Raw genomic sequence first — 26696 nt, 5'->3', positions numbered from 1 at the left:
GAAATTTGGCAGATCTATAAAATTATTTCGCAAGAGAAGACATGAAATAGTCCTAGAAGTGTCGCTTCACACGCAACAGAAGAGAACGCGCCGGGGAGACCGATGAAAATATCACAGAATCCGGGCCACGATTATTGCATATTTGGGGAAATCCTCCCACCAGAATTAGGAGAAAAAACTCACCAAGAACCCCAAAAAGGCAGAAGATACAAATTACAAAGAAAGCGCTTTTACTGAACACGCAGGATTATTCCCCAGGAGAGGTCAGGTCCTCCTCACATAATAACAAACAACAACCAGAACCTAAAAAATAAATCCCTGAACAGGAACAGAACGCACCAAACATCCGAATCAGAGCGTAAGAGAAGCACACGAAACACACTGACCAAAAAACAAGCCGAGCAAGGGAGCGACGCCAGGAGCTGCCGGCAGTCAACGCCACGAGATCGGCCCAACGCAAAACAGGACAGACAGAGACAGACGGAGAACTAGAGAGCCAAGACGAGGAAACGTTACAACATAACCCGACAAGCAGGTATTTACCTCCCCGCCGCCTCTCATTACAGAAGAGGCCACCGCACGGCCAACGTCAAGCCTGCAAAGACTAGGAAGCCGAGATGTCCCCCCAACATAGCAACAGCGCCATCTGTGAAGAGTGAAGACCCTCAACCAGACATCAAGAGCGTTTTCTACAAACTAATCAACAAATGGAAAGCAAAAGACATCTGAAACACACAAATATTAAACACGATCAAGATCACTGCAGCAAGATTCCACATTATCTCCGGAACAAAACAATTTATATTTTCAAATAATTATTTCGGGTTCGACAATAGCTTTCACGTTGAAATCACAGGTACTTAGTTCTCCCCATCGTACGCAAATCTATGGGGACAGATAAATAGTCCAATAAGCTGCTTGGCTGCTTTAGATACATCGACGACATTCCGCTGATTTGGAAAGGAACTGAGCAAACTTTGAAAGAATTCTTGTTACAAAGTAACTCCAACACATAGGAGCTGACTTTCTAAAGAAGGCAGGATGAAGAAAAGCAGGACCCCTTTAAACCAGGAAACGTTACCGGTTATTTATTACTGGGAAGCTGCCATTTTTCCCCATCGCTTCCCATCGCTTCCCAAAGGGCAGCTTAAAAGGTTGAGGCGCAACTGCACAGAAATAGAAGATTACGACACAGAGGTATTAAAAGAAATGAAACACTGAGAAACCCTTAAAATAAATTAAACCAGACAGCCACAACGCCCATATTTACTAAAATAGAAACAAAGAACGGACTCTCAATTATCATTCCAGAACAACCAGAACGGGGCTTTAGAGGAGCCACAAATCAAAAGAATGAACTCCCAACACTCCTGCCCATAAGGAGAACTACAAAGACTGCTTTGATTTAGGTGATGGAGTCTTTAAACATGGAGCCTACTGTGTGCAAAGTCCTAAAAAGTAACATTTCAGTCTAAAAAAAAAAAAAAGGGACATTAGGTACGGCTGAAAATTCGGGGGCATTTTTGATTCGGGAATGAAATTCGTTGCTCGGTGCCCACATTCATTCTCATTCACTCTCTCGCTTCTCACATTCACTCTCATTCACTCTCTCGCTTCTCACATTCACTCTCATTCACTCTCTCGCTTCTCACATTCACTCTCATTCACTCTCTCATTCTCGTTCACTCTCTTGCACTTTCACTCTCTCGCACTTCTCACATTCACTCTCATTCACTCTCTCGCTTCTCACATTCACTCTCTTGCACTTTCACTCTCTCGCACTCTCACACTTCTCACATCATTCTCGTTCACTCTCTCTCGTACTCTCACACACTGTCTTTCTTGTTCACTCTCTCACACTTTAACTCTCGCACTCTCACATCATTCTTGTTCACTCTCTCTCATACTCTCACACACTGCCATTCTCGTTCACTCTCTCTCGCACGCTCTAAACGTTTCCCTGCCTTCTCTGCCGACCGCACCATGCAATTAACGGAACTCCAAGTATTTTTATTTGTTGTTAAAATTATTAATTTGCATAAATCAGACTTTCCCCGACCACAATGGGCAACTTAAAAATAAACTGTACAATTTCTCTTGCATCACCCGTCTGTCATCCTATAGACACGCCCCCTCATTTGCCTTAAATAAGACATATGATCAGCCGCCGCCTGTTAATTAGAAGTAATAGCAGCACTCGCTGAGTGTCACTCGCTGAGCTTCTGGCTTGACTCGCCATCCTCCGGAGAGACGGGATTTCTGTCCGTAAAGTAAGTGATTAACGGTTAAGATCTTACTTTCCATCATTATTCTCCCGAAGGCACTTAAAGTCCCATCATCCACGCTTTGCAGGACAGAGCCGCGTAACCGGCCTCGTGAGCCGACGACCTGCGCACCGCTCAGCACCGGAATTTCTCCTGTATCCGACGCGAGGATCAAAATGTATGTAAAAAAGAAAAAAAATGTTAAAAAAACCCATTAAATATATGAATATCAAGATATTTACAGAAAAGCGTAGCAGATAACGAGTGTTTTGCCGTTTTTGTCGTGTTTTAGGCTCAGAGCAGTTTAGTAAAATCGCAGCCGTTACGTGGGAGGTGGAGGGGCCGATACAGGACGCCCGGTGGGGGGCATTGGTCGGGGGGCTGGCCGGACCACCCGGTCTAATTTGTATGGTCAGTCTGGTTATACTGCCCCCCACGAATAGTCCATTATTATAGGTTATTCATATTCCGTGGCGGGGGGCATTCTCTGACTGCTTCCTCCCTTGCAGAGCCATGGCACTCGTCCTCCTCCTGACTTCCTTCATCTCCATCCTCCTCACCCTCCTCTTCCTCGTCTCCTTCTGGAAGCAGCAAAAGAGATACCGCAATCTGCCCCCGGGGCCGCCCCCAATGCCCCTGCTGGGGAACCCCTTTTATTTGACAAAGAACGCCGCCTCCAGATACTACCCCGAGGTAAGTAGCTTTCTGCCCCGGGAACTGCTGGAAGGAGTCAGGATGATACCGATAACCCCCCAGACACATAGTATTCTGCCGATCATCCGCCTTCCCGTAGAGGAGGTCCAGGACTGTCACAAAGGGGTTTATTCACTAAACTGGGAATTTGCATTTACTCTCCCTGATTTAACGTCCCCGCCGCGGAAGTCTCTGACACTCCGAGTAGAGCGCCGCTTCTCCAGCTCTCCAGCTCACTGCGCTCTTCCTCTTGGTTGTTTAGGCACCAAGGGGTTAAATCTGAACTATAATGCCCATGAGCCTTTCTCACCCACCATGTCTGTGCAGCTCAGTAAGAAATACGGCCCCGCGTTCACCCTCTGGAAGATGAGGAGCCCGACCGTTGTCCTCTGCGGGTACGAGGTGGTGAAGGACGCCCTCGTGAATCACGGCGAGGAGTTCAGCGGCCGCCCCAAATACCCTACGCAGGACGTGTACAGCGGGGGATACAGTAAGAGCTCTGCTTGTAGAGTGCCGAGTAACACCTTGCGAAAGCTTGTGGCCTCATGTGCCTTACTTTACTGGGTGGTAGATCAGTGGAACAGCCTCCCAGCAGAGGGTAATACAGTGAGGGGATTAAACATGCATGGGATAGACATACGGCTCCTGTAAGACGAGACCAATGGCTGATTAAGGTTTGAGTCGTTACAGCAGGAGAAACGGGCGGCTAGACGGGGGCCGGACGGGGCCGATCTGCCGGCAGATTCCATGTCTCCGTGGAACATGCGCCAGATGTTTATTTAAGGTCAGGATCTTATATAAAGCAGATCTGAGTTATTTCCTTTTCCCCATAAGGGTTAGTTTTGGTAAATAAGCGGCCCTTGGGGGCTGTTATGGGGACACCTGGCTGGTTTCACGATTTTGGTCATCAATATTTACCTAACGCAAGCCGGTGTCTGCGGAGGCGTTATCACCGGGGTCACCGGGGTCCGACGAAATCAGCCAGGCTTACGTTATAAGGGGGCGCGAGTCAGCGAGTCAGTCTTCGGTCCCGTCTTATATTCAGGATTTCCGCCCCATGCAGATCGCGCGGCAGACCTTCTCTGCCTGTGCGGCCGACCCTAATTTATAAAACCATTAACAAATCCCAGAAATCCGAAGATATAAAGATATGATGTCATCACAGAGCTCCGGCTCGGCCTCTCGCCCCATCGCTCCGGCTCGGCCTCTCGCCCCATCGCTCCGGCTCGGCCTCTCGCCCCATCGCTCCGGGTCCTCCAGCCCTCTGTTTTTTTTCTAGGTTTCTTAAGCGCCAGTCTGACGTGGCGGCCGTTCCGACGCTTCATTTTATCTTCTCTGCGTAACGCTGGCGTCGGGAGGAAGATCATGGAAGATCGAGTTCTGGAAGAGGCTGATTCTCTCATACAAGCTACAGCCAAGAAAGCCGGTAAGATGGCTGACCATGCGCAGCCGCGGGAATTTAGCACATTTTCTCCGTCCCGCTTATCCAGTTTGCAAAATGTGGCTCAAAAACTCGTAAAAAGAGCCCCTTACACATTGGCTGTGATTCGGGGGCCGCTGTCACTAACCCCCTCCCTCTGCAGGGCAGCCCTTTGACCCCATGCATGTCCTGACCCTCGCTGTCACCAACATCATGAGCTCAATCGTGTTCGGGGAGAAGTGTGAATATCAGGATAAGAAGCTGCATCACCTGATACAGACCACAAGGAGACATTCCAGCAACATACGCTCTATGTTTCACGAGGTACAGTACCATCACACCGCTGGCAGCACAGCACCATCACACCGCTGGCAGCACAGCACCATCACACCGCAGTACCATCACACCGCAGACACCACAGTACCATCACACCGCAGACACCACAGTACCATCACACCACTGGCAGCACAGCACCATCACACCGCTGGCAGCACAGCACCATCACACCGCAGTACCATCACACCGCAGACACCACAGTACCATCACACCGCAGACACCACAGTACCATCACACCGCTGGCAGCACAGCACAATCACACCGCAGTACCATCACACCACTGACACCGCAGTACCATCACACCGCTGGCAGCACAGCACTATCACACCGCAGTACCATCACACCACAGACACCACAGTACCATCACACCGCTGGCAGCACAGCACCATCACACCGCAGTACCATCACACCACAGACAGCACAGCACCATCACACCGCTGACAGCACAGCACCATCACACCGCAGTACCATCACACCACAGACACCACAGTACCATCACACCGCTGGCAGCACAGCACCATCACACCGCAGTACCATCACACCACAGACACCACAGTACCATCACACCGCTGGCAGCACAGCACTATCACACCACAGTACCATCACACCACAGACACCACAGTACCATCACTCCACAGACACCACAGTACCATCACACCGCTGGCAGCACAGCACCATCACACCGCAGTACCATCACACCACAGACAGCACAGCACCATCACACCGCTGACAGCGCAGCACCATCACACCACTGACACCGCAGTACCATCACACCACAGTACCATCACACCGCTGACTGTGCAGCACCATCACACCGCTGACAGCACAGTACCACTGCACGCAGTATCACCCCAACGCTGGCAGCACCCAAGATATTATCACATTAGCAACTATACTTACTCATGTTATACAGTTTGTACACGGGGTAAAATTTTATCTGATCTCCCCCCTCAGATCTGCAACTTGTTTCCCGTTCTCCTGAAGCTGCCGACCATCAAAGATAAGTTGTGTAAAGAAGTGGGCGAGCTGGGGACCCTCGTCCAGGATCAGGTGCACTTCCACGAGCATGCTCTGGACCACAGCAACCCCCGGGACTTTACCGACTATTTCCTGTTGAAGATGAAAGAGGTATTTATTTACCCCTTATGGAATCGCCTTCATCTCCTGAAAAGAAAACACACAGTTGCCCCCGGTAACACATTCACAACTTTTACTAATTCCTAAAACAACAAAAAGTTACACAAATCCCCAAAATTCATCCCATTAATAAATCCAGATTATTCCTTTTTGGGGGGGGGGTGTTCCTGAGCTTCACGGAGCTGGGATTCTAATTCTTCCGTTTCCTCTTGGTGAATGAGTTGACCGGCGTCGTTTGTCTTCTCCAGGAGCCGGGAGCCGGCAGCATCTTCAACAAACTCAGCCTACAGATGTTAACGAACAGCCTGCTGGTTGGGGCCATGGACACCACCCCGACTACACTGAAGTTCTTTCTCGTTCTGATGGCCCACTTGCCCCACATCCAGGGTAAGAGCCGGAGCCGCTCAAAGCTGTAGATTTAGGAAGTTGTCCAGGTCAGAAGCTTTAAGTGTTATCTGAGCGTCCCGATTGGTGCTTTTCTCCTTGAAGTATCCTGCTTGAGTACAGGTGGCTCCATAGAGAATATCTTTACTTTCTGACCAGTCACAGTTTCCATAACAACCGTTATTAGAACCAATTGAATCACTGGAATATTTGAGGAGTCTTGTGGGCCGGGAACGTTTTTTCGGGCTCCGTGCTGGGGCACGTCAGGACTTCCCACATAAACCCCAGACTCCTTCTACAAACCAGTTTGCGGTCTGTTCCTTCTAGAAAAGGTCCAGAGAGAGATTGATGAGGTCGTCGGGCCCCAGCGCCTTCCCGGGGTCACAGACAGAGCCCAGCTGCCGTACACCAACGCCGTGATCCACGAGTGTCAGCGGGTGCTGGATCTGGCGCCAATCAGCCATTACCACGTGCTTACCACGGACACTCAGTTCAGAGGGTTCACCCTCCCCAAGGTAAATGCCCACCCCGGGGCAGAACGTCCGCAGCGCACCCATAAGCAGAGAGGCTGGTGAACGTTAGAGGTTTGGTGCAAACATAATCTGAATATCCATAATTATTATTATTTAAACATTCCGAGTTCTCTTCTGCCAGATATTTGTCATAAAGGATTTCCTCCTAGCTGCCGACCGGAGGCTCGAGGCACTTTGGGCACTCGGCAGAACAGCCTCATGTTCTTAAGTTATGAAACCCGTCACAAAGATTTATGTAATGCTGAAATGGTTAACCGTGGCCTTTTACTGCTCGGGAACATGAAGAGCGCATCTAGCTGTAAGAACGGGGAAACCAAAAAGCCTCCGCAGAGGTCTCCCGATAACCAACATGGCTGCTCCCAGTAATTCCACACAAAGCCCCAAGCCCTGCCCCAAGCGTATCACTAACCCTGATGTTTCACCCACCAGGGCACCAGAGTCATCCCGTTCCTCTCCTCGGTGCTGACTGATCCCACCCAATGGGAGACCCCTGAGGAGTTCAACCCAGGGCATTTCCTGGACGATGAGGGGCTCTTCCTGACAAAATCGGCTTTCATGGTATTCTCTGCAGGTGAGTCATAAATCGGTGCCCACCTATAAGAAGCACGGATACACTTGGCAACCAGTGCTACTGGCCACAGCCCCTAGTGGGGGTCCCGCCAATGGCCAATGACGCCATTATAGGTTCATGCAGACTCACAACAGCCCCCATTAGTCTGGACTGTGTATTGGGGTTTCAGCGTGGGGGTTCTAGCTTGTTACCCTGTCCTGTGGCATCTGGACAACCTGCTGGGTACAGAGAGCGGAAACTCACCCTTTGTCTCACTCGCCCGCTCTCCCCTCTCTCTGCAGGGAAGCGCGCATGTCTCGGGGAGCCCTTGGCTCGGCTGGAGCTCTTCCTCTTCTTCTCCGCTCTGCTCCAGAGATTCACCTTCCGCCTGCCCCCGGGTTCTGAGCCGTACGACCTGAAATCTCTGAAAAGCCGAAAAGCAGCGCTCATTGGGACCGCCGAGCTGTGTGCCGTCCCTCGCTCGGTGGTCTCCAACTGACCATGTCCTCATCAGAGACCACCGCCACTGCCCATAACGCTGTACTGCTGCGAGGATATCTCAAAGCGGAGGGCCTTACGTGGCTTCTGTCTGTAAAAATAAGATATTTATACCAATTGTTTTATGGGAAAGGCTTTTGGTGAAAATTCTAAAGATTTCTGTAAATTTTTTTAATTTAAAGCCGCACTTCGGGGTCTGCAGCGAGAATCTCAAACGCTGATTTCTTGCTCACGAATGTAGAATTATTCAGAAAATTGTCTGTGAAAAACACGAAATCCAAAACTAAAGCACTTTAAACATTTTACCCCCAGGCGTGGCGTCTTTCTGCGTTACCCAGGGTTCAGCCCACGGGCCAGGCCTTTAGTGCCCTGGAGAGCCCACAGCGGGGAGCTACGATGTATCTAGCACATAGCGGGGGTGTTAGAGCGCATTACGCGCGGCGGGGGTGGCACAGTGCGTATAACACACAGCGGGCTGGTACAGTGTGTATAACACACAGCGGGCTGGTACAGTGTGTATAACACACAGCGGGCTGGTACAGTGTGTATAACACACAGCGGGCTGGTACAGTGTGCATAACACACAGCGGGCTGGTACAGTGTGCATAACACACAGCGGGCTGGTACAGTGTGTATAACACACAGCGGGCTGGCACAGTGTGTATAACACACAGCGGGCTGGTACAGTGTGTATAACACACAGCGGGCTGGTACAGTGTGCATAACACACAGCGGGCTGGTACAGTGTGTGTATAACACACAGCGGGCTGGTACAGTGTGTATAACACACAGCGGGCTGGTACAGTGTGTATAACACACAGCGGGCTGGTACAGTGTGCATAACACACAGCGGGCTGGTACAGTGTGTATAACACACAGCGGGCTGGTACAGTGTGCATAACACACAGCGGGCTGGTACAGTGTGCGTAACACACAGCGGGCTGGTACAGTGTGCGTAACACACAGCGGGCTGGTACAGTGTGCGTAACACACAGCGGGCTGGTACAGTGTGTGTATAACACACAGCGGGCTGGTACAGTGTGCGTAACACACAGCGGGCTGGTACAGTGTGCGTAACACACAGCGGGCTGGTACAGTGTGCGTAACACACAGCGGGCTGGTACAGTGTGCGTAACACACAGCGGGCTGGTACAGTGTGCGTAACACACAGCGGGCTGGTACAGTGTGCGTAACACACAGCGGGCTGGTACAGTGTGCGTAACACACAGCGGGCTGGTACAGTGTGCGTAACACACAGCGGGCTGGTACAGTGTGCGTAACACACAGCGGGCTGGTACAGTGTGCGTAACACACAGCGGGCTGGTACAGTGTGCGTAACACACAGCGGGCTGGTACAGTGTGCGTAACACACAGCGGGCTGGTACAGTGTGCGTAACACACAGCGGGCTGGTACAGTGTGCATAACACACAGCGGGCTGGTACAGTGTGTATAACACACAGCGGGCTGGTACAGTGTGTGTATAACACACAGCGGGCTGGTACAGTGTGCATAACACACAGCGGGCTGGTACAGTGTGTATAACACACAGCGGGCTGGTACAGTGTGTATAACACACAGCGGGCTGGTACAGTGTGTATAACACACAGCGGGCTGGTACAGTGTGTATAACACACAGCGGGCTGGTACAGTGTGTATAACACACAGCGGGCTGGTACAGTGTGTATAACACACAGCGGGCTGGTACAGTGTGTATAACACACAGCGGGCTGGTACAGTGTGTGTAACACACAGCGGGCTGGTACAGTGTGCATAACACACAGCGGGCTGGTACAGTGTGCGTAACACACAGCGGGCTGGTACAGTGTGTATAACACACAGCGGGCTGGTACAGTGTGCGTAACACACAGCGGGCTGGTACAGTGTGTATAACACACAGCGGGCTGGTACAGTGTGTATAACACACAGCGGGCTGGTACAGTGTGTATAACACACAGCGGGCTGGTACAGTGTGTATAACACACAGCGGGCTGGTACAGTGTGTATAACACACAGCGGGCTGGTACAGTGTGTATAACACACAGCGGGCTGGTACAGTGTGTATAACACACAGCGGGCTGGTACAGTGTGCATAACACACAGCGGGCTGGTACAGTGTGTATAACACACAGCGGGCTGGTACAGTGTGCATAACACACAGCGGGCTGGTACAGTGTGTATAACACACAGCGGGCTGGTACAGTGTGTATAACACACAGCGGGCTGGTACAGTGTGTATAACACACAGCGGGCTGGTACAGTGTGTATAACACACAGCGGGCTGGTACAGTGTGTATAACACACAGCGGGCTGGTACAGTGTGCATAACACACAGCGGGCTGGTACAGTGTGTATAACACACAGCGGGCTGGTACAGTGTGTATAACACACAGCGGGCTGGTACAGTGTGTATAACACACAGCGGGCTGGTACAGTGTGTATAACACACAGCGGGCTGGTACAGTGTGCATAACACACAGCGGGCTGGTACAGTGTGCATAACACACAGCGGGCTGGTACAGTGTGCATAACACACAGCGGGCTGGTACAGTGTGCATAACACACAGCGGGCTGGTACAGTGTGCATAACACACAGCGGGCTGGTACAGTGTGCATAACACACAGCGGGCTGGTACAGTGTGCATAACACACAGCGGGCTGGTACAGTGTGTATAACACACAGCGGGCTGGTACAGTGTGTATAACACACAGCGGGCTGGTACAGTGTGTATAACACACAGCGGGCTGGTACAGTGTGTATAACACACAGCGGGCTGGTACAGTGTGTATAACACACAGCGGGCTGGTACAGTGTGTATAACACACAGCGGGCTGGTACAGTGTGTATAACACACAGCGGGCTGGTACAGTGTGTGTATAACACACAGCGGGCTGGTACAGTGTGCATAACACACAGCGGGCTGGTACAGTGTGTATAACACACAGCGGGCTGGTACAGTGTGCATAACACACAGCGGGCTGGTACAGTGTGCATAACACACAGCGGGCTGGTACAGTGTGTATAACACACAGCGGGCTGGTACAGTGTGTATAACACACAGCGGGCTGGTACAGTGTGTATAACACACAGCGGGCTGGTACAGTGTGTATAACACACAGCGGGCTGGTACAGTGTGTATAACACACAGCGGGCTGGTACAGTGTGTATAACACACAGCGGGCTGGTACAGTGTGTATAACACACAGCGGGCTGGTACAGTGTGTATAACACACAGCGGGCTGGTACAGTGTGTATAACACACAGCGGGCTGGTACAGTGTGTATAACACACAGCGGGCTGGTACAGTGTGTATAACACACAGCGGGCTGGTACAGTGTGCATAACACACAGCGGGCTGGTACAGTGTGCATAACACACAGCGGGCTGGTACAGTGTGCATAACACACAGCGGGCTGGTACAGTGTGCATAACACACAGCGGGCTGGTACAGTGTGCATAACACACAGCGGGCTGGTACAGTGTGCATAACACACAGCGGGCTGGTACAGTGTGTATAACACACAGCGGGCTGGTACAGTGTGCATAACACACAGCGGGCTGGTACAGTGTGTATAACACACAGCGGGCTGGTACAGTGTGCATAACACACAGCGGGCTGGTACAGTGTGTATAACACACAGCGTGTTACACCTACCTGTCCGGCCGGGGTCCCACGGCGTCCCTCGGGTACTGACGTGCGCTCTACACGCACACGAGGGGGCGTGCGTATAGAGCAGGCACGCCTCCCGGTTCCTGACAGCTCTGTTCGGGCTGCCGCAGCATATCAGCGGCGATCGGAAAACCGATCCGCCGCTACATGCTCGCGGCACCCGAACAGTACCTCTTCTGCCTGTGTGGCACTGCCGCGTCGCTCGCGGCAGCAACACAGGCAGAGAGGAACTCGTAGTTTACCGCCGCGGGCATGCCGGCGGCGATCAAGTGTTTGATCGCTGCTGCATGTCCACGGAGGTTGTTTTTTCCTCCTCTGCCTGTGTGGCACTGCCGCGTCGCTCGCGGCAGCAACACAGGCAGAGAGGATCTCGTTGTGTACTGCCGCGGACATGCCGGCGGCGATCAAGTGTTTGATCGCCGCTGCATGTCCACGGAGGTTGTTTTACCTCCCCTGCCTGTGTGGCTCCTCCGCGTCTTTCACGGAGGTAACACAGGCAGGAAGTTTTGTTCATTGTTGCCATCGCGACGACGCTAATTGCGCCGGTCGCGATGACGTCATCTTACCTGCTCTCCCGCCATTGGCTCTATTTAAACCTTCCTGGTTCCTTGTTTCCTTGCCCGTTCAACGAGTCCATGTTAATGTTCTCTGGGTGCTCTTGTTTATTGATTGATCTCCACGTGTACCAGACCTCGGCTTTGTTATTCGACTTTGATCCTGCGCTGCCCGTCCCGACCTCGGCTTTGTTATTTGACCTTGATCCTGCGCTGCCCGTCCCGACCTCGGCTTTGTTATTTGACCTTGATCCTGTGCTGCCTGCCCCGACCCCGGCTATTGTATTGACCACGCTCCTGTGCTGCCTGTCTCGATCCCGGCTTGTTTTTGGAGATATTTCTGCATCGTGGGTCCACCACCTGTGGTGCCTGATCCGGCGTAACACATTGAACGGGCCATACTATGGACCCCGCAGAAATGGCTAACGTCCTCTCCCGCCAGGACCTGCAGGACCAGCTTCTTACGTCGCATTCCTCGCAATTACAGTCCTTATCCAGCAAACTGGACACCATGACTGAACTGTTACGGTCTCTGGCTGTCGCTCCCTCTGCCAGACCGTCTTTCTTACCTAGGGATCCCAGCCCAGAGGAAGGAGGCGCTACCACTCGCTTGCCTCTTCCGGACAAATATGCTGGGGATCCTAAAGAATGCAGGGGGTTCCTTAACCAATGTTTGCTGCATTTCCGTAACCATCCACGGGCGTTTTGTACATCCTCCAAACGGGTGTCCTTCATTATCTCCCTGTTGAAGGGTGAAGCACTGCTGTGGGCCTCTCCCCTTATTGAGCAGAACTCTGACCTGATGGATGACTGCCCAGCTTTCATGGCAGCCCTGCGTTCAGTCTTCGATATGCCAGGTCGCAAAGAAACAGCGGAGACCACCTTATTGGAGCTACAACAGGGACATAAGACTCTAGCCCAATATACAGTGGAATTCCGTACCCTTGCCTGTGAACTCCAGTGGGATCAAGGCGCTCTCCGAGCCGCTTATCGGAAAGGTCTCAATGACAAGATCAAGGATGTGCTGTTGTTCCACGACCCCCCATCTGACCTGGAGGACTTTATCAACCTCTGTTTGCGCGTGGATAAGCGCATTCAGGAAAGACACTTGGAGAAAGACAAAGGCAGGCGATATCGGCCGTTTTCCTCCCATAGCAGTCCTCATTCTCCATCTACCACTCCTAGCCGTCCCACCGAGGAACCCATGGAGATCGGCACTATACGTCACCTCACCGAAGCGGAAAAGACACGACGAAGGAATCAAGGACTCTGTTTCTACTGCGGTCAAGCGGATCACCTCCTACGTACATGCCCGCAACGTCCGGGAAACGAAAGAGCTTAGGGGCCAAAGGAGGAGAACCCCTAAGCATTAAGAACATTTCTCCTCCTCAACGCATGTTAATACCCGTCTCGCTTAGGTGGCTAGACCACTCTGTGGTCACCCACGCTTTCATAGACTCTGGGGCGGCTGGAGTGTTTCTGGACGAACAATGGGCCGTACGACACGGGCTACCGCTACGTCCCAAAAAGACTCCTTCTGTGGTGACTGCTGTGGACGGTAGTCTCTTAGGTCGGGGAGTGGTCACCCAAGAGACCAGTCCGCTTACTATGTACATTGGAGCAACCCACAGAGAAACCATCACGTTTGAACTCATACAGTCGCCTCATGCCCCTTTGATACTGGGGTTCACCTGGCTAAGGCTGCACAACCCTCGCATTGACTGGGTCACAGGCGAGATACTTGCATGGAGTCCCTCCTGTCACCGCCTTTGTTCTCTACCTTGCACTCGGGTGAACCTCGTCTTGGAAATCAAGCCTACTGACCCCAAGCTTCTAGTGCCGAAACATTATTGGGATTTTCTGGACGTATTTTCCAAAAGACAGGCAGAACGCCTACCCCCTCACAGGCCCTACGATTGTGCCATAGACTTGTTGCCGGGTACCATGCCACCACGAGGGCGCACATATCCCCTGTCGGAGCCCGAAAATGAGGCCCTTGAATAATACATCAAAGAGAGCCTGGAGAAGGGCTTCATCCGACCCTCTTCCTCACCAGCAGGGGCCGGATTCTTTTTTGTTTCCAAGAAGGAGGGCTCCCTTCGACCATGCATAGACTACAGGGGTCTAAATCGCATTACCATAAAAAACCGGTATCCTCTTCCGTTAATCACGGAGATCTATGACAGATTGAAGGGGGCTACCATATTCACCAAACTCGACCTAAGAGGGGCATACAACCTAGTACGCGTAAGAGAAAACGACGAATGGAAGACCGCCTTTAATACAAGATATGGTCATTATGAATACAGGGTCATGCCCTTCGGCCTCTGTAACGCTCCTGCCGTGTTTCAAGCCTTCGTTAATGACGTGTTCCGAGACATGTTGCTCTCCCATGTAGTCGTCTACCTCGACGACATCCTTGTATACTCACCTGACGTCAAAACCCATCGGATACATCTACGTTCTGTTCTGCAAAGACTACGTGAGAACAGCCTCTATGCCAAAGCCGAGAAATGCGACTTCGAAAAGAACAGCCTTCCATTTCTCGGATACATCATCTCCGCTAATGGCCTCGAAATGGACCCCAGCAAGTTGAAGGCTATCCTCGATTGGCCTATTCCACATACCGTAAAAGCTGTTCAACGCTTCCTGGGATTCGCCAATTACTATCGGCGCTTCATACGCAATTATGCCTCCATCGCAGCGCCCATTATCGCCTTTACTAAAAAAGGGGCTAATCCCAAGTACTGGTCCGTGGAAGCCGTGAAAGCGTTCGAGCGACTGAAACAAGCCTTCTGTTCAGCTCCCGTTCTGCAACGGCCAGATCCTGCCTTACAGTACCTCCTAGAAGTGGACGCTTCAGAGAACGGTGCTGGGGCTGTTCTATCTCAACGAAACCCGACTACGTCCAAATACCTCCCCTGTGCGTTCTTCTCAAAGGGCTTCTCATCCGCCGAACGCAACTATGATGTGGGAAACAGAGAACTACTCGCGGTCAAAATGGCCTTTGAGGAATGGCGTCACCTACTCGAAGGTACCAAACTGCCTGTTGTGGTCATGACGGACCACAAGAACCTACAATATATAGAATCTGCTCGACGCCTGAATCCTCGACAAGCCAGATGGGCTTTGTTCTTTACCCGCTTTAATTATGTCATGACATATCAGCCCGGCAGTAAAAACGTCAAAGCAGACGCTCTCTCCCGTCAATTCGATAGCCATCGTGACTTCACCCAAGAGGAACCCATCATTCCACAAGCACGCGTCATCTCTGCCTTATCTTCTTCCATGATGCATCGGATCCGTATGCAACAGGCGCACATCTCCGCTTCCCAACGTCCTCCTTCGGGCCGCCTCTACGTTCCACAGCGGTTTCGTGATGCTGTCCTCCACTGGGGTCATAACCCACCTCTGGCCGGCCATCCCGGAGCCCGCAAAACCGAGTACCACATCCGGAAAACCTTTTGGTGGCCGTCCTTAACACGTGACGTCAACGCCTTCATTGCCACCTGTCCCCGATGTGCTCGTCACAAATCCGTGCACACCCGGCCTTCTGGTCTCTTATTGCCTCTTCCCGTCCCAAAAACCCCATGGACTCATATAGCTATGGACTTCATTGTCGACCTTCCTGTCTCTAAAGGGTTCACTACCATCCTCGTTGTGGTCGACAGGTTCTCCAAACAGGCCCACTTTATTGCCCTGCACAAGCTACCCACGGCATCCCAATTGGCAGATGTGTTCATCAGAGACGTGGTGCGGTTGCATGGCCTGCCGCTCCACGTAGTATCGGATAGGGGTCCCCAGTTTGTATCCAGATACTGGAGGACTCTTTGCTGCAAGTTAGGCATCCGGACACATCTGTCCTCAGCCTATCACCCGCAATCGAACGGCCAGACGGAGCGCACCAATCAGACCTTAAAACAATACCTGCGCTTATACGTCAATGAACGCCAAGACAACTGGTCGTCTCTGTTACCCTTGGCCGAGTTGTCCTACAACAACGCTGTCCACGAATCTTTACGTTGTTCGCCGTTTTATGCCGCTTTGGGATACCATCCAGTTGTCCTACCACCGCCATCTGCCGCTCGCGGTGCTTGCATTCCTGCCGTCGAGGAGCGGGTTGCCGATATGCGTGCCCATTGGGAAGCCCTCAGCAACCAGCTGACCAAGGCCCAGACCCGCAGCAAGGCTGCTGCTGACAAGCATCGTGCTGCGCCTCCTCGCTACGAGGTCGGCGACTATGTCTGGCTGTCCGCACGGAACATCGCACTACGTCAGCCCAGTAGGACACTTGGTCCCCGATTTCTCGGTCCCCGATTTCTCGGTCCCTTTCGCATCATCCGTCGCGTCAACGAGGTTGCCGTGTCCCTTGCTCTTCCTCCGTCTATGCGTATCCCCAACACGTTCCACGTATCTCTCCTTAAGCCCTGCGTGGTTAATCGCTATTCTGTGTCCCTTCGTCCTCCTGCCCCTGTCCTTGTCCGCGGTCACGAGGAACACGTCGTCCGCCGCGTGCTCGACTCCCGTTGGCACCGCAGGTCCCTCCAATATCTGCTCGATTGGCGTGGGTACGGTCCTGAGGAACGGACCTGGGTTCCTGCCCGCGCTGTGCACGCGCCTCTCTGTGTCTCCCGGTTCCATGCCCGATTCCCTCACCGTCCTGGTCCTTCGCGCCCGGAGCGCGCTCCTGGGAGGGGGGGTTGTGTTACACCTACCTGTCCGGCCGGGGTCCCACGGCGTCCCTCGGGTACTGACGTGCGCTCTACACGCACACGAGGGGGCGTGCGTATAGAGCAGGCACGCCTCCCGGTTCCTGACAGCTCTGTTCGGGCTGCCGCAGCATATCAGCGGCGATCGGAAAACCGATCCGCCGCTACATGCTCGCGGCACCCGAACAGTACCTCTTCTGCCTGTGTGGCACTGCCGCGTCGCTCGCGGCAGCAACACAGGCAGAGAGGAACTCGTAGTTTACCGCCGCGGGCATGCCGGCGGCGATCAAGTGTTTGATCGCTGCTGCATGTCCACGGAGGTTGTTTTTTCCTCCTCTGCCTGTGTGGCACTGCCGCGTCGCTCGCGGCAGCAACACAGGCAGAGAGGATCTCGTTGTGTACTGCCGCGGACATGCCGGCGGCGATCAAGTGTTTGATCGCCGCTGCATGTCCACGGAGGTTGTTTTACCTCCCCTGCCTGTGTGGCTCCTCCGCGTCTTTCACGGAGGTAACACAGGCAGGAAATTTTGTTCATTGTTGCCATCGCGACGACGCTAATTGCGCCGGTCGCGATGACGTCATCTTACCTGCTCTCCCGCCATTGGCTCTATTTAAACCTTCCTGGTTCCTTGTTTCCTTGCCCGTTCAACGAGTCCATGTTAATGTTCTCTGGGTGCTCTTGTTTATTGATTGATCTCCACGTGTACCAGACCTCGGCTTTGTTATTTGACCTTGATCCTGCGCTGCCCGTCCCGACCTCGGCTTTGTTATTTGACCTTGATCCTGTGCTGCCTGCCCCGACCCCGGCTATTGTATTGACCACGCTCCTGTGCTGCCTGTCTCGATCCCGGCTTGTTTTTGGAGATATTTCTGCATCGTGGGTCCACCACCTGTGGTGCCTGATCCGGCGTAACACAGCGGGCTGGTACAGTGTGCATAACACACAGCGGGCTGGTACAGTGTGTATAACACACAGCGGGCTGGTACAGTGTGCATAACACACAGCGGGCTGGTACAGTGTGTATAATCACCTGAGGTATCCCCCAGAGGGGGTATTACTATATCACACCCTGTTTACTGTGTATATGACCCATGACTTGGTATCACAATGTATATAATGCACAACGCGGGTAATATGTGGTGTATGACACGGGGGGGGGGTGGCACAGTGTGTATAACACACACCTTACCATAAACACATATATACACATACACTGCCCTTACACACAACTACCCATACACACACACATACACATACGGTACATACACTTCCCATCCATCCATACACTGCCCTTACACACACACACACACATACAGTACATACAGTTCCCATACATACATACGTACATACACTGCCCTTACACACAACTACCCATACACACACACATACACATACGGTACATACACTTCCCATCCATCCATACACTGCCCTTAAACACACACACACATACAGTACATACAGTTCCCATACATACATACATACATACACTGCCCTTACACATACGGTACATACACTTCCCATACATACATACATACATACATACATACACTTCCCATACATACATACATGCACACACTGCCCTTACACACACACATACGGTACATACACTTCCCATACATACATACATACATACATACACTTCCCATACATACATACATACATGCATACACTGCCCTTACACACACACACACATACGGTACATACACTTCCCATACATACATACATACACTGCCCTTACACACACACACACATACAGTTCCCATACATACATACATACACTTCCCATACATACATACATGCATGCATACACTGCCCTTACACACACACACATACGGTACATACACTTCCCATACATACATACACTGCCCTTACACACACACACACATACAGTTCCCATACATACATACATACATACACTTCCCATACATACATACATGCATGCATACACTGCCCTTACACACACACATACGGTACATACACTTCCCATACATACATACATACATACATACACTTCCCATACATACATACATACATGCATACACTGCCCTTACACACACACACACATACGGTACATACACTTCCCATACATACATACACTGCCCTTACACACACACACACATACGGTACATACACTTCCCATACATACATACACTGCCCTTACACACACACACACACACACACACATACAGTTCCCATACATACATACATACATACACTTCCCATACATACATACATGCATGCATGCATACACTGCCCTTACACACACACACATACGGTACATACACTTCCCATACATACATACATACATACATACACTTCACATACATACATACACTTCCCATACATACATACATACATACATACACTTCCCATACATACATACATACATGCATACACTGCCCTTACACACACACACACATACGGTACATACACTTCCCATACATACATACACTGCCCTTACACACACACACACATACGGTACATACACTTCCCATACATACATACACTGCCCTTACACACACACACACACACACACACATACAGTTCCCATACATACATACATACATACACTTCCCATACATACATACATGCATGCATGCATACACTGCCCTTACACACACACACATACGGTACATACACTTCCCATACATACATACATACATACATACACTTCACATACATACATACACTTCCCATACATACATACATACATACATACATACATACACTTCCCATACATACATACATACATACATACACTTCCCATACATACATACATACATGCATACACTGCCCTTACACACACACACACATACGGTACATACACTTCCCATACATACATACACTGCCCTTACACACACACACACATACGGTACATACACTTCCCATACATACATACACTGCCCTTACACACACACACACACACACACACATACAGTTCCCATACATACATACATACATACACTTCCCATACATACATACATGCATGCATGCATACACTGCCCTTACACACACACACATACGGTACATACACTTCCCATACATACATACATACATACATACACTTCACATACATACATACACTTCCCATACATACATACATACATACATACACTTCCCATACATACATACATACATGCATACACTGCCCTTACACACACACACACATACGGTACATACACTTCCCATACATACATACACTGCCCTTACACACACACACACATACGGTACATACACTTCCCATACATACATACACTGCCCTTACACACACACACACACACACACACATACAGTTCCCATACATACATACATACATACACTTCCCATACATACATACATGCATGCATGCATACACTGCCCTTACACACACACACATACGGTACATACACTTCCCATACATACATACATACATACATACACTTCACATACATACATACACTTCCCATACATACATACATACATACATACATACATACACTTCCCATACACTCATACATCCATACACTGCCCTTACACCCCTTTTCCCCGTCTCTCACCCTTCTCATCTCGTCTCATCTTCTATATTCCATCTTCCATCCAGTTGTGGGGTCGCAGGGTCTGTCATTTCACACCTCGGCTTCCCTGCTTCCTCATAACTACGCGCCGGCTATAGCTGCAGAGCGCAGGCATGACGTCATATCCCGGTGCCCGGCATTAATGGCCGACGCGTAGTGATTAGCGAGCACGGAAGCCGAGGTGTGAAATGGCAGACCCCGCGGTACTTAATGTCGGGCCGGTTAGAGGGGGATTGTGATCTCCCCACCCGGTACTGCAGGCTGCTGATTGGACGCCCGCTGAGCAGGGCTGGTCGGGGAGATCACCATCTCGCTCCTTCCTCGGCAAGGCCCTGAAGGCCCAAGGCCGGCCTTTCCGCTCGCCCTCACCCTATAGATGCGCTACTGGTTAAGGGGCTTCGTGCCAGCGAAGTGATTCCCCAAGGGGCCCCCACACCGCAGGGCACTTGGGCAACTGCCCCGGTGTGCCCATAAGCTTAGATGGTGTGGGGGGTGCAAGGAATAATCTAGGGGGCAATTGCCCCCCTGTAGCGATGCCTATGCATGAGGGCATTACTGTGTATATAACACATGGGGATATTACTGTGTATATAACACACAGCAGGGGTATTACTGTGTATATAACACATGGGGATATTACTGTGTATATAGCACACAGCAGGGGTATTACTGTGTATATAACACATGGGGTATTATTTTGTATATAAAACACCATGATAATAGCCCCACAGATCTGTGAATATGCCCCTCCCGCTTTACTAGCCCACAGCAGCACCCCTTCTCATCTTCCGTCTCCCCGTCGTGGGCCGGTCTCTCCCCACCTCCCAGTTTGCCCCAAAGTGATACCAAAAATAAAGAAATCAGAGTAAAGGAATAAGAATATTTATAGGGGGCAAATAAAGTTAATAAAACATCTATGAGAAATAGTACATATATACAACACGGCTCATGCTTCATAGGACATGGAGGCGTCACGGGTCCCCGTACATACAAGCGGCGGGAGGCATTTATCTCTTCTGTGAAGCCCCCGGGAGCCCGAGCCGGGGCTCCTATTTCACCATGGGCCGGTACGGCTGTAGCGTGACCCCGGAGGAACACAGCTGACCGTACGTGTTATGGTGGGGCCAGTACACCGCGTGAGAGCCGTACACGTTGCAGACTGTCTTATGAGCAGGAAGCCCCAGGAACGCTCTTTTGCTGTCTAACGGTCTCGCCGGGGACGGTCTCTGCGACTCTTCGTTGGACCTTTTCCTTTTTTCCGGATACGAGGGGCCCTTGAGGGCCGGCGGCTGCTTCTTACCGTGACAAATGGCTGCAAAGTTTGGATAGAGAGCCAAAGGGTGGATGCTCGGAGGGGCCACCTTGTTGGGCGGGACGGTTTTGGAGTAAGATGTGGGCAGATTCCACAGAACCAGAGGGAATGTGCCGGCCGGGTCGGTGCGCCCGTCCTTGGCCTCCCCTACGCCGGAGACGTTGGTACTGGTATTATCGGCCTTTGGCTCCAACGGGCATCGGAATGGTATCCCGTTCATGATGTAATGAGTGAGGTCATGGGGGAAACTGCCCTGGTGGGTGACAGCCGTGTTCTGCAGCTTCAGGGCATCGAGGGGCAGTCGTGTCACGTCCACCGTCCAGTAGTTACCCTTGGCCTGAGGCTTCGATGGGTCTTTCAGGACCTGTACAACGAGACGGCTTTTAGCGGGTGACATGACATCATCAGACACAGAGTAATTATTCAGCATCCGGAGCAGAAATGTCAGACTCCAGGCCTCGAGGGCCACAGGCAGGCCAGGATTTATTCAAATCACAAGATTTAATCAGTTCCAACCATCGTGATTGGGCTGCCTTTGGGATATCCAGTAAATATGGATCTGGATCTGGCCCCCCTGAGGCCTGGAATTTGCCCCCCCCCGAACTAGCAGTAACACAGAATACCCCAAAAAAGAGGTATGGAGGAAAGGGGAGGATTTGAAAAGAACAGGAAGGAGATGGGGGGAGATTACAGGCGAGAGGCAGGTAAGGGGCAGCTTGGGGGTGGGGGGCTGGGCGATACTCCTGAGCGAGAGAGACCCCCCATACACTTATTGGGGCTGAGCAATACAACGTTCAAATACTAGATGGAAGAGTCAGGTTTGGATAGAGAAAGAAGTAATATCCCCCCCCCCCAGCCTCTTGGAGGTAAAAAGGAGAACCATGGTCTAAAACTAGAGGGTCAGAAGCTTAGATGGAATGGAAGGTAGATTGGGTGGTAGATAAGTGGAACAGCCTCCCAGCAGAGGTGGTAGAGGGTAATACAGTGAGGGGATTAAACATGCATGGGATAGACATACGGCTCCTGAATCTAAGACGAGACCAGCGACTGATTAAGGTTTGACGGGCCGGCAGATTCTAACATCCAGAGGGATGTTAGGAGGGATGGTGTAGGGGAGAGCTGTGGGAGAGCTGTGGGAGAGGACACAGATCGCTGGGAGGGGAGAGGGGATATCCGATATATTCATGTCATACATATTACAGGGTAACCGACGTACCTTCCGGAAGCAGTCGTTGGACGACAGATTGTGTCGCACGGAATCCTTCCAGCCCTGATAAGACCCTTTAAAAAACGGAAACATGACGCTGATTTCCTGCAGGATCTGGAGAAAAACAGTCATTGGTTAATATTCATATTATTACCCGCGGCCAAACGTGGCACCAGCCGGCCACAAGCGGGCAAAAGTGTTCTTATCGCCATAGCGATCTATAGAGTGGCGCAATTGGCATGAAATACCACTAGTTGCTATGGTGATAAGACCACTTGTCAAACTTTGTACCAAAAAGCACTTAAAAGAATGGGGCAGATTCTCTGAAAAAAGGAAAAGTTACAAAAGCAACAAAACGGGGATCCCCAGCGAGCAAGAAACCCAAATCCCACTGGAATGACTCTGCCCCCCAGTGGCAGTTTCAGGTATTGCTGCATTTACTGTAATATTTCTCAGCGGAGAATTCTGAAAATCCCCAAATCCTCAGGATCTCACCCAAAATAAACCAAAACGAACCAGCCTGATATAGCAAAATCCTAAGTACCCCAAATTATCTAATTACTGTTTAAAGCAATGCACCCCATTAACACCCCCCCCCCCAGTATACCCCACTTAAACCATTGGTAGCTACAGCAGTGAACCCGAAGTAAAATTGCCACTGGGAGTGATTTCAGGTGGCCTGGAGACCCCAGTTCTCATCCCTCTCCAACTCCCATTGGGCTCAGCCAGCCATGCCTTACCTCGGACAGCTTGAGTCTCTTGTCGGGGGCTCCCTGGATGACCAGGGCTATCATGGCCAGGTAGGAGTAGGGGGGTTTCGCATAGCGCTGGTAAGCCTTCTTCTTGCCCTGTTTGCCCCTTGCGTCCCCCACACTGGAGTCAGCCTCTGCCACCTCCAGCTCCTTGTCCATGTCTGAGAGCTGGAAGGTGTCCAGGATGGAGGGGTCCGGGGGAGACAGGCACAGGGGGTCCCATGGCTGGAAGCTAAAGCCCAGGTCTCCCATGTCTGCTGCAGTGTGGACAGTGCTGTGGGGTCTCTTCTTCTGCCCCATTCATAGGAACTGCCCCAGCTCTTACCCCACCTCCAGTGTTGTTATGCAGATGAACCCCCACAGAGGGGCTCGTGCCACAGTTCCTACAGACAAAGGCAGCGGGTGGGGGAGGCAGGGACCCCCAGGGCTCTGTGTTTGGGGCAGGAGGGGAATTGCAAATGTAACAATGTTTTCTATTTTAAATAAACACAAACATTGCAACAACATAAACAAAGTGACACAAAAGACAGTGACAGAGTGACAGAGACACACAATGACACAGGAGGGCAAGCAGGGGGCGAGTGGCTCAGGATACACAAGGGGGCAACTAGTGGGGGTGACCCTCCAAAACTAATATAAGAAAGATAATTAGCTGTCCCTAAATGCTAAATGACCCTAAAACTCAACATTTATGATGTCATTTAATAACAAAAAGTAGTAAAAAGGTAAATCAACAAAAGAAAGTTCACCCTGGGCTCGGAGTTCAAAGAGTTATTAGAGAACTAGAAGCCCCAGGGCTAATATGCAATATAATATAATAATATATGAAATATAATAAAAACTAAAATTCAATGCATGCAAGAAAAAATAAAACCTAATGTAATGTAATATATGATCATATAAAGTAATATATTATCATTTAAGGAAATGTATAATGTGATATAATGTAATATGCTAAAATATAATACAATGTAATCTAATATGATTTATATCATATCATATAACATTATGTAATCTAATGTGATATAAGATGATGCAATGTCATTGATATAATGTAATATATGATATAATGTAATATAATATGATAATATAATGTGATATAATATAATGTAATATGTAATATAATACAATGTAATTTGGTATAATCTAGTGCAACATGATATGATAATTTGATATGATAAAATGTAAGGTAATGTAATATGATATAATGTAATATGTTGTAATACAATATGATATGATATAATGTGGTATAAGATAATGTAATGTAATATAATATATGATATAATGCAATATGTTGTAATTTAATATATTTTAATGTGATATATGATGATATATAATGTAATATGATATAATATAGGGGACTGTTCACTCTAACTCACTCCCTGGAACCTATAGAAACTACAAATTCTGATTTATTGCGGATAAATCTGAGCAAAACCCAGAAACTCGGGGCCAGAATTAACTCAGAAGAAAAATTAGAACCTGGCGGCAGAGTATCTTGAGGCAATACCTGCGTGATGAAGGGGTTAATGGACGTTATGGATCTGCTGATATATTTGCGCACCTGATAAATTGCAGCTTAGCTGTTTATTGCATTACTCTCACTGGGAGTCCAACATGGCGCCTCATGGCAAAGAACGCTCTCAGGGTCTGAAAAAAGAATCGTTGCTCTACATAAAGATGGCCGCGGCTGTAAGAAGATCGCCAAGACCCCGAAACTGAGCTGCAGCACGGCGGGCAACACCATCCAGCGGTTTCCCAGGACAGGTCCCACTCAGAGCAGGCCTGGCCATGGTCAGCCAAAGAAGTTGAGTGCACGCGCTCAGCGTCATATCCAGAGGTTGTGTTTGGGAAGTAGATGGATGAGAGCTGCCGGCATTGCTGCAGAGGTTGGGGGGGGGGTCGGCCTGTCGGCGCTCAGACCGTACGCCGCACACCGCATCACAACGGTCTGCATGGCGGTCGTCCCAGAAGGAAGCCTCTTCTAAAGATGATGCACAAGAAAGCCGCAGACAGTTTGCTGAAGACAAGCAGACTGAGGACACGGATTACCGGAACCACGACCTGCGGCCCGATGAGACCGAGATAAACGTATTTGGCTCAGATGGTGTCAAGCGCGTGACGGCAACCAGGTGAGGAGAACAAAGACAAGTGTGTCCTGCCTACAGTCAGGCATGGTGGTGGGAATGTCGTGGTCTGGGCCTGCATGAGGGCTGCCGGCACTGGGGAGCTACGGTTTATTGAGGGAACCATGAATGCCAACATGTACCGTGACATACTGAAGCAGAGCGTGATCCCCTCCCCTCGGAGACCGGGCCGCAGGGCAGGATTCCAACAGAACGACCCCAATCACACCTCCAAGACCACCACTGCCTCGCTAAAGAAGCTGAGGGTAAAGGTGACGGACCGGCCAAGCATCTCTCCAGACCCAAACACTATTGAGCATCTGTGGGGCTTCCTCAACCGGAAGGTGGGGAGCGCGAGGCCTCTGACATCCACCAGCTGCGCCTACAGATCCCCCTGCTTCTGATCCGAGAGCAGGCAAAAGAAGCCCCTAATTAAACGATTTTTCAGATTTTGCCATTAGGTGGAAAAATAAATTCCTTTGTGACTCCAAAGATGTTCTGATTCCTCCCCGGAGCGGGATTCTGTCATTTATACCCCTGTGTGTTCTGCTTTTACCCCTCTCTCTGCGGTGGATTCCGTACATTTACTGCCCTCACTGTAAAGAATCCCTTCCTTTGTTGTGAATGAAATCTCCGCTCTTCCCGTCTCAGACGACGTTTCTGTTAATGAACGGGTCACCGGGGAGAGATTTATTTCGGCCCCGCACATATTTATACAGCGTTATAATATCCCCTCTGAGCTGCCGTGTATCAATACCCCGTTTTATAGATGCCGGCATCTTATCGGCTTTTGCGGCTGCTGACTGGCATTGTGCACTAAGTTTATCTGCAATTATTCTGTCCAGGGAGAAACCGTTTAAATTATTCGACGCATTCTTACTATTTTCCCTATAATGCATACATTTGTCTGTATTGGGCTTAACTTGGCACGTGCCATCCCAGCCCCCGCGCGCCTCACCAGACCCCCGCGCGCCTCACCAGACCCCCGCGCGCCTCA

The 26696-nt window shown here is 50.6% G+C and overlaps 2 protein-coding genes across 2 annotated transcripts; one reads left to right on the top strand and one right to left on the bottom strand.

Moving 5' to 3' along the window:
* The first annotated feature begins 2777 nt into the window (after positions 1-2777).
* On the top strand, positions 2778-7854 carry LOC128497411 (cytochrome P450 2C37-like). Its single transcript, XM_053467466.1, has 9 exons — positions 2778-2957; positions 3285-3447; positions 4237-4383; positions 4541-4701; positions 5668-5841; positions 6099-6237; positions 6562-6749; positions 7197-7338; positions 7620-7854. Exons 1-9 carry the CDS (start codon positions 2778-2780, stop codon positions 7814-7816), a joined length of 1491 nt encoding a protein of 496 aa, XP_053323441.1. The 3' UTR covers positions 7817-7854.
* Positions 7855-21181: 13327 nt separating this feature from the next.
* Positions 21182-23880, bottom strand: FOXH1 (forkhead box H1). The gene is made up of 3 exons (XM_053467693.1): positions 23562-23880; positions 22831-22935; positions 21182-21978 (listed from the first exon to the last, which is right to left on the bottom strand). The coding sequence occupies exons 1-3, from the start codon at positions 23871-23873 to the stop codon at positions 21352-21354; spliced, it is 1044 nt and encodes a 347-aa protein (XP_053323668.1). The 5' UTR covers positions 23874-23880; the 3' UTR covers positions 21182-21351.
* Between the last annotated feature and the right edge of the window lie 2816 nt (positions 23881-26696).

Source organism: Spea bombifrons, chromosome 5 (assembly GCF_027358695.1).
Source record: "Spea bombifrons isolate aSpeBom1 chromosome 5, aSpeBom1.2.pri, whole genome shotgun sequence".
Lineage (NCBI taxonomy): Eukaryota > Metazoa > Chordata > Amphibia > Anura > Pelobatidae > Spea > Spea bombifrons.
This window is presented reverse-complemented; position numbering and strand designations above follow the sequence as displayed.

Excerpts from the sequence above, each read along its gene's own strand:
- LOC128497411 (XM_053467466.1), top strand. The coding sequence starts at position 2,778 with ATGGCACTCGTCCTCCTCCTGACTTCCTTCATCTCCATCCTCCTCACC. Across the intron at positions 4,702-5,667 it reads TACGCTCTATGTTTCACGAG|ATCTGCAACTTGTTTCCCGT; the intron begins GTACAGTACCAT and ends CTCCCCCCTCAG. Across the intron at positions 6,750-7,196 it reads GAGGGTTCACCCTCCCCAAG|GGCACCAGAGTCATCCCGTT; the intron begins GTAAATGCCCAC and ends TTCACCCACCAG.
- FOXH1 (XM_053467693.1), bottom strand. The coding sequence starts at position 23,873 with ATGGGGCAGAAGAAGAGACCCCACAGCACTGTCCACACTGCAGCAGAC. Across the intron at positions 22,936-23,561 it reads AGAGACTCAAGCTGTCCGAG|ATCCTGCAGGAAATCAGCGT; the intron begins GTAAGGCATGGC and ends GTTTTTCTCCAG. Across the intron at positions 21,979-22,830 it reads CCAACGACTGCTTCCGGAAG|GTCCTGAAAGACCCATCGAA; the intron begins GTACGTCGGTTA and ends CTCGTTGTACAG.